General features: G+C 36.1%; 1 protein-coding gene across 2 annotated transcripts in view; it reads right to left on the reverse strand.

Annotated features, from left to right (window-relative positions):
• Nucleotides 1-9,558, reverse strand: part of LOC106464967 (ubiquitin carboxyl-terminal hydrolase 5-like) — a 206,504-nt gene that overhangs the window by 35,792 nt on the left and 161,154 nt on the right. For both annotated transcript variants that reach the window (XM_022392775.1, XM_013925142.2), the window contains exon 15: nucleotides 6,248-6,336. In XM_022392775.1, the coding sequence (XP_022248483.1) occupies nucleotides 6,248-6,336 (89 nt within the window). The remainder of the gene's footprint in view (nucleotides 1-6,247; nucleotides 6,337-9,558) is intronic.

Here is a 9,558-nt window from a genome sequence, read left to right on the forward strand (position 1 = left end):
AAGATAAATTAATTTCATGAAAGTAAAAATGTGTGGATTAATTGAACCATGAGTGAAAAACGTCTATTCAGTATGACTGGAAATCATGAAGTGCTAAAACGTGCATGATTAAAGAGGGTGCTGGTTATGATAGGGGTAGTGTTGCACTCCTATTGGTGGAGGGTTGCTGCATGATCATTTGCATGTTAGTATGCAGTAATAAATGGGAGTAGCAAGGCTAGTGGTGTGCAAAAAATTGTGCCAATAGAGGGCAGTACAAACCGAGAAAGTTTTTTGTGAGAATCACTGAAAATCTTGTGAGGACACTCATCAGCGTGTTCTGATTATCTTATGAAATTGGTCAACTCCTGGCAGACCAGAGACGTAACTTCATGTAAAAATACATTTCAGATTATTTCAGACAGAAGGCAGAATCAGAAACTGTCACTTCTGATTTGAATTCTACAATGGAATAATTTTTACAAACATTAGGCCTATTGGTTCCACTGTTTTGCAAGATTTTGGAGCTTGACAGAATAACAATAGGTGCTTTCTGTACCACATAAAAAAAAGAAAAATTTGCATAATTTTTATCTTCCACTGTGTTAAACCAAGCTAATTACTTCTGGTATTTAAAAACGTCTAACTGGCAATTTCTTATAGCAGACAAAAGATACATCTGAAAGTTATAATGTTTCCTATACTGAAAATGTATATCTGATAGGTACTTCCCTCTTCTCACAAGATTAGCTATTCTCCTCCAGTGCTGCCTTCTATAAGCAAACTTTCTTCTTTACGCATGCCACAAGCTTTCTGCTCCCCCTACTGGAATCAAATGATTCCAACATGTCTCTTAAGCAAATCATCATGCATCACTTCACCACCAATAGGAGCATGACATACGTGACTCATGTGACTGCCTCTATCAAACTATCACTTCGAAGTTTGGCAGAAAATGTAAACACTGGAAGAAAGTTGGAAGGAAGGGTAGGAAGTGTGAGAGTAGGGAATTACCTATCAGAAATACATTTTTAATATAAGAAAATTACAACTTCTGATACGGTACTTTCCTTCTTTCACAAGATTAGCTAGAATCCCTCACTGATTAAGTGGAGGGACAGAAGTACCCCCCAAAAGTGTCCAAAGGATACCCTTGGAAATGAGTTAGTCAGATCCAAAGATCTGATGAGGGGGAACTGCACCACTTCTGACCAAGTAATAATACCATCTTCACCTCAAGTTCAAGAGACCGGAGGGAATCCAGAATCACTCTGACTCCAGAACATGACATGTGAGAGCTTTGAGATATCGATTCTGGGACCCGACATCCGGCATCAAAAGGATGTTTATTAAATATATATCAAGTCCCCCAACAGCGAAACAGACCGGAACCATCCAAAAATCAATAACATCCTTGGAATAAGATATACAAGGGATAGCAAAAAGGACAGAAATGGAACAATTCCCTTTACCTTTGCTGTGACCTACAACACAGAAGGAGTATAATCGAGGAAGGAATTTAGACAACCATATGTGAGGACTTAAGTTGATTGGTTCTACTCTACATCCAAAACCCAACCACGGGGGACTGACATCCACGTGGGAGTAGGATGAGGGCTTCCAATTGAAGGGGTGAACTGCAATTTGACGTCTCACTCTTTAGTGATTGTATAACGCATAGTGGAGGATATTACGTCACCTACACCCACATAACACCACCACCCTACTCTGCACTGAATGGTTATAGCCATTTTTGTGTGGAACCCATTCAGGAGGGTGCCTCTATAGTCGATAGCCCAAGCGGCATGGAACTGGAAAGTGATAAAGAATCCCATACTCTACTAGAAAAAAGAGAGGGTGAGAATGCATTGGAGAGTCCAGAGGAACATCATCACCTGAGACAATGCAATGGTTGACCTTGAAACCCTATTTTGAAAAGCAGACCATACTGATTTATTCAATACAAGGCATGGCATGGATGGGCAGTTATCCCCTTCTGCTTTACCCCAAGCAGTCCATGGGTGGTATGGTCTGAAATGGGTAAGTTTATGAAGTAATTACATCATGAGGTTATTCACCTATAAGCAATCTTGTAGAACACCCTATCTCAACAGTGAGCATTGCAAAGCCATGGAAGTTAAAGCATGAGTCAACAAGGCTGTACAAAGTGGGATTCTTATAAAGAATAAATGAAGCAAGGGCCCCTGGTGTGAAAACAATATATATATATATATATATATAAACTTACCCAGTCAAAATTGCATTAAAGCTTGAAGAATGGCCACAAGTTGAAGGCAAAAACTCGACGAAGAAGAAACTGCAATATGGTGTAAATACTTGGAGATGAATATATTAGGTGTAGTCCTCATGCCCAATTGTAAGATTTCCTCCAATGGCCAATGGAGTCCAGATTCAAGGGAAAAGGCGAGGTGTCGAATTTGATGAGAAGACACACTGAATAAATTTCAGTGGGAAGAAGACAAGGAGAAATAAGCCAATTGAATCAAACATTGAACCTAATTGGTAAGGGTAGAAGGAGATAGCTCACAAATAGAGGAAGACCGCCAAGGGTTAAAGAGTCGGAAATGAGCCCCAATTGAGACAAACAGGCAACAAGATTGAAAAAAGTAAACAGTTTTTGTACTGATGCAACTCATGACTCCAAGGACTCAGGGATCATGTCAAATACGTAACACCACAAAAATGGAGCCATGTGTAAATCCCAAAGATGCTGGTAAATGTATGCGAGTTAAAGTTGCATCATAACTGAGAAGGCCCAGCAACAGAGAAACCATGTATGCAAAGCCAGAGCCAAAAACAATAAATGAGCCAACATGGAGGAAAGAAGGGAGAGGATGGCACCAGAAAACCCCTCAGGATTTCAGTGGAGAGCCTCAGAGATGAGATGGATGGTAGAGAGATACCATAAAAGAGTTGTGAGGCTAAGACAAAGGCAGGAAAATTGGACATGGGTCAGACTTACAGAAGACTTGGGAACCACCCCTGAAACAGATAAAATAGAACCTAACAATTGTTGGTCTGGAAAAGGGCAGTCTGCACGACGATATGCAAGAGCAAGCTGATCCAAAGCCAGTGGGGGGCGAGGCATGCTAATCCCATAACTTAATTGCGAAGCAAATTGGTCAGCATGTATCCGAATATCAGGGATGTGAAGATTGGTCATGTAGTAAGAAAGGATGCAGTTCATAGAAAATAGGGGCATGGGATAAAACATCACATACCTGAGAAACGAAACCGAAAAAGACCATATTAGGCCTAACTGACTCCTCAGGGGCAAAATCTGGAGGAAGTAGGGTGAGGTCCATAGATAGAGGTTGACCTATGTAACATTTAATCTCCCTGCGAATAAACACCAATAAATCTTCTGCCGGGTTGCCTGCACTTGATACCTGTGACATAGTGCTAGTTGCAGATGTAACATAACTTCAGAATTCATAATCAAGAAGATTCAATCAAAAACGAAATTATTAATAATAATGAGATTGTAGTAAACTAGGGTTAAATTAATGTGAAGAAACAGTCTTAATAAACTTGGAAGCAAGTAAATGAAAACCACTTCGCGAGTATACTAAAGTTGAATGTGAAACTGGTAACAAACAAAGGAACATGTCCAAGCACTGTGAAACAAGAAATGATAGTTTGATAAAGGCATATAGAGGGAGTCGCATGAGTATGTCACGCTCCTATTGGTGGAGAATTGATGCATGATGATTTGCATGAGACACATGTTGGAATCATTTGATTCCAATAGGGGGGAGCAGAAGGCTTGTGGCATGCATACAAAAGTTTGCATATACAGGGCAGCACTGGAACAAGAATAGCTTATCTTTTGAGTGCAGGGAAGTACCATATCAGAATGTTATTTTTAAACATACAGATTTTAAACCTGTAACAGATCAATTAAGAGGAATGTGCAAAAAAACATCTGCAGTCTAGTGTTATTTTCACCATGGAAATGAAACACAATATAATGTTTCGGTAAATATTGTAAAATACAGCTACATTTATGATAATTGCTATGGATAAAGTACTTGGTATTCATCAAAGTCTCTCTCTCTTTTCAATCCTGTACCATATCTTTTAGGTTTAAAAATGGATAACTCACTCTACCCCATGTTTTTGTTTAAAATAGGACATAAAACTTCGACTTGAAAACTAGTTTACAATGTATAATTGTGTTTTATTTCTATATAAACTCACAATAGTTATAAAATTAAAAAATTTCAATTGTGAAATGTACTGGCACTGATTTATTTATGATCCTGAAGTGTTTATATCCTATTAAGGTTATGTAACATCAAAAATTCAAAACAAAATTATTCATGTAAAAAGACTGTTCTTTGCTCTTAATGAAAACTACAAAACACACATATTAAGGGGAACATAAACAAATTTTTGGCAACTTCTGTATTAATGACTGATAATACTTTTTAAAAAATTTATCCTGTAGTAATTGCACCAGGTTTTCTCATTTTCAGAGCAGCTTATGGTCACTATATTGTTCAGTTCTATGTCTAACTGATAGAAAAATTAAACAAAAAAACTATAAACAATATCCATGAAATTTGGTGGATATCTTGAGAATTTTGACAAAGCAGAGAAGTTCAGGCCTGCAAACACAAGTCTCTTGTCTGTGACACTCCATCACATAGACTCCACTATCAAGGTTTAACTTCAAGGGAATAGTTTTGTAAAGCCTTCTGGGTGCTCCAAATGACCTTCATTCCTCTGTCTCCTGAGTCAATGGCAACAGAAATGGCCTGTAGAGAATGTTTGTGATAGAAGTGAAAATCCCACATTCAAAAGACTGCCCCTTACCATCTTCCCTTGGCTCATGGCCTACCTTTTAACAGTCAATACATTCTTCAACAAGTAGAGAATATCATCTCTTTTCATGTTCCTGGGGACATTTGCTGTCTTCTCAATATCCCAATGTGGTTGCCACCCTTCTCATCAGTAATTCACACTCATAATAGTGAAATCCTGGCCATGGCACTAAAATTTCCTACACCTTCCTTCTAAACGCTGTGGTATGTGGAATTTCAAGGATTTCTTTCAAAGCAGAGAAGTCCAGGCCCAGAAAAACAGGAGGTTCATGGATCTTGTATGTGTTTCCCAATGGGTGCTATGGTTGGGCCACAAAGAATGAGACAGAACACAGTTGTATAAAGGGAACAAATATTTAATGAAAATCTTCACAGTTCACAATGCAAATAACAATGCACAATCATACAAAACAAAGCAACACTACTGCAATACACTTTATTTATGGTAGCCAAGTTATTTGTGTGTGACCAAAAATGGTGGTGGTCAAGCAAGGGAAATGAAAACTTTATTGAACAATATGCTCTTGTTAGTGTGTATTCTTTCTCCTGTAACTTGGATAGCATACAAAAGAGAATCAATAAAAGAGAGACCCCAAGTTAAAATGTAGCACAATAAAATCAACCTTCTCTTTAGCTTCTGCAAAATTCAAGTTTCCATTCTGATTTCACCACAACAATAATATTTCATATTTTAAATATAAATTCAAATGAAGCTTGCACAAATGAATATGATACTTAGCCTTAAAGCTGCATGAAAAGTTGAGTTCTTGAAAAGTAAAACTACATAAAAAGAAACACAAACCTTTAACCAGCAATAAAAAGTGAGAATTTTATGAGTTCTGATGAAGTTAAAGAAACACTGTGAAAACACTGTTCAAGTACAAATGAAACTAATTCTGTTATTATATGTATGTAAAGTTCTACATAAATCCCCTTAAAATTTATATAGATGAAAATCTATGTACAATCTCATACAATCTGCTCAAAATGTGTTTGTTTTAAATATGCCAATAAACCTTCAAGTATCTGACACAAGAAAACAGTAATTGGTGCCTATAAGATCAGTTGACCAATGGACAGTGAAAACCACATTCGAGTCTACCTGCAACTACTTTCTGAGTTGCCAGCAAGAATACCTTGGTGTGCTAATTAAAAAGCAGATATTATTCCTGCAAAAGAATCAGACAAAAAGGTGCCTAATCTCCATTTGACCCAATTAGCCCCAGGGAGAAAGTTAAAAGTTGGAAACTTGCTTGAGTAGTGCTATGTTTCAACCTTTTAAACCAGAGATAAAAACATAAAAAATCTGTGAATTTAACTTTTAAACTAAAAATAGTAAAAAAAAGATGTAGTACAGTCCAACAGTACAGTAGCAATAGTTGTTTACAGAATTAAAATATTTATTAACAAAGAAAGCTTACCTAACTTCTTTGGCACCCAATCATCAGCTAAGGTGAACTTTTTAAGCTGTATCATCAGGTAATCAGGAAAGGTTTTAATTGTAGTTGTCCTAGCAAAAAAATCCCCCAAAAAATTGAAGTGGAAAAAATAATACATATATATATATATATATATATATATACACACACACACATACATTACTACTGTTAAGAATAAACCAACATTAATGTAAAACAGAGAAGATGCATGTATTACAACTAGGTTCATACGACACTACAAAATCAAAGCACTTATTAATCATCTCACTAATAAATATGAGCAGATCAAAACTAGAAAAATAATCAGTATTGTAAGAGCAGATTTTTTTATTGAAACCTGGCAACAATTTATAGAATATATAATGCCAGATTTTCTTCATAAAAACTGTTACTAGTTGAACCAATATATTAAGAGTCCGCTCAATATGCAACACATAAACTCACCAAAAATAATGTTTATGGATCTTTACTTTTAATAGCATGTGTATGAATGGATTTTACAACAGATTAATAAGCAAGATATTAGTAAGTTGAGGGCAACTGTTTTGTCATTGTAGTGACTAGTCTTAGCCATAACAAATCTTGTACAGAAGTCTTATTTGCTGTTCATTCTTATATTTTTCATAAAGCCAAAACTAGATGCAAATATATATTTAGAATTTTTTTACTAGGATTCATGCAGTTGGTTAATTTTTTCCACTGTGAGATAGAAAAAAAAATCAAGGGATTTCAGTGACACCTCCCAATTCTAGAAAGAGTTAATAAAGACAGTTTCAGAAAAAAGCACAAACAGTATATCTGTATTTTATACAAACGAATCATGTTTAATTAATGAAATTTATGGACTTTTATAAAAATTCATAAAGCTTTCATAAAGGTTATTTATTTCTATTCAAAGGAAGTAGTATTATAATTACTAATTGAGTAAAAAAATCAAACTTCAGAAAGAAAAAAAAAGAAAATACTTATAAGTTTAATATTACAAATTATTCAATGAAATCATCATCATTTTTTCCATTTGTGTTGGAGCTATAGAGTGATCTATCTGCACTGTGCTCACCATTGGAATTAAACCTCATTTTATTGCACCATATGTTATCAAGCTTACCACTGAACCACTGGGGCCTATTGTTTGTTTATACTTGCACACATTTTTCACTGCACTACAGGTTACATTCTGTGCCATCACTACATAATGTCATTGCTTTGTATATTCTAACTTTGATAATCAAAGTAGACTTTGCATAAAAGCCAGGGGTCAGAAGGCCTCACGCAGCCCCCAGAGACTGGATTTTTGGATGCTCTGTGATGCTATCTGGGCACATTTTGAGGCCTAATTGTGAATTCACTTAGGAGAGTGAAAATTGAAATAAAACACTCCTGATATAGATTAATGTTACCCTACATCTTGATTGATATAGTGATGCATAGACTAACTAGTCCTAAGTCACTGACATTAAAGCTAACCTTAAAAATTAGATACACATGATAGGTCTAAGCCTAGAGATTGATGGTAAACTTAAAACATGCATTGCCAATAATGGTAATTGCACCAAGGTCTGCAATAGATCTAGACCTAGGGCCTACAAGGATTGCTTGTTTGTTTGTTGTAAAGCACAAAGCTACACACTGGATTACCTGTACTCAGCTCACCATAAGTACTGAAACCTGATTTTTAGTGTTACAAGCCCACTGAGCCACCAGGAGGTAGTCTACAAGGAATCTCTTATTTTTATACGTGACATTTGATTTTCTAATGAAGTCACGTAGAATGTGCTCAGTGGGACTACCCTTCCATTGCAATTTAGCCAAAATTTTCTGATATCAATAGCTTTTTTCTCAAGCCAGGCCTAATTCTATTTGTTCTTCACTGATGCACTTATTTCCTGCACCCTGTTTGAATTTTTTTTTTATCTTGATAAACTTAATCAGCACAGGGCTCATTGTCAATATTTGTTCTGCCATTTGGCACATGCACTCAAGCATTTAACAGTTAACCTTTACCCCAGTGAGCTAGGCTTACATGTTCAGAAAAACAACACTGGCGTCAGTTTGGGAAGCCCATCACATGACAAACATTCCTAATATTCTGGCAACCGGCAGTGAAAACACGACCAATGACAGAAAAAGCCGACTGATTTCTAGAATACACTCCTGGTTGTAATCTGTGTTTTAAGATAGTTTGTTGAAATCCTTACAAGTCATCATAATTATATGAAGATACATAGTGTTAGCGAGTGGAGATTCCCAGCCATAATTGCTAGCTTATTAATATTTACCACATGAGCTAAACTTATTTAATGTGCACTTAACCCCAAACATGAACATAAAAACCATGTATTTATAAGCAACATGGATGTTTAAAATGAACTAAACCACATAACTGTTACAATGGCTACTGTACTTGAGAATGCTATTCCACAAAATAAAATTGAGGAACTCCAAAATATTGCAGAAAAAAGCTCATGTCCCTATGTGATATATAAATAAACTACATATTTACCTTCTTATATGAAAATATTAGGTCATCAAGAAATTAATGTAGCTTTTTTTAGATGAAAAAACTTGAACAACTTATATATCAAAACAAAACATTTATTAAATGAAATAATCTCCATTATTATCGATGATACTTTCCATCTTACAATCAGGTTGTTAATGCCCTGATTAAAGAAATCACTTGGCTTTGAAGGAAAAAACACGCTGATGTCCTTTTTGACACCTTCCACATTTGCATATGTTTTCCCTTTAAGATGGTGTTGCAGCAAATGAAAAACATGGTAATCTGATGGTGCCATATCTGGAGAATATGGTGGGTGGGGGAGAACTTCCCAACCCAACTCCATAATCTTGTGTTGCATCATATGTACCACATGTGGACATGTATTTTCATGGAGAAGAAGAACACCTTTCCGATTAACGAGTGAAGGGCATTTCCATGTTCCAGTTGCTGACTATAGATCTCTGCATTGACAGTTCACTGTGGATTGAGGAGTTTGAAATGAATTACTCCTTTGAAGTCCTACCAAATGTAATGCATCACATTCTGCAGATGGAGTCCAGGTTTTGGGGTCGGAAGTGGTTTTTTTCCAGGACTGAGTCATTCTTTTTGGCATTTAATATTCACATAGAAAATCCATTTTTCATCACTGGTGACAATTCTGTCCAAAAACAGTTCATGAGAAATTACGCACCTGACGAGACAAAGCAACATTCACACATTGGAAATGATGATCATCGGAGAGTTCGTGAGGAACCCAAACACCTTCTTTATGGAGATTTTTCCATATTGC

This window comes from Limulus polyphemus, unplaced genomic scaffold (assembly GCF_000517525.1).
Source record: "Limulus polyphemus unplaced genomic scaffold, Limulus_polyphemus-2.1.2 Scaffold1796, whole genome shotgun sequence".
NCBI lineage: Eukaryota > Metazoa > Arthropoda > Merostomata > Xiphosura > Limulidae > Limulus > Limulus polyphemus.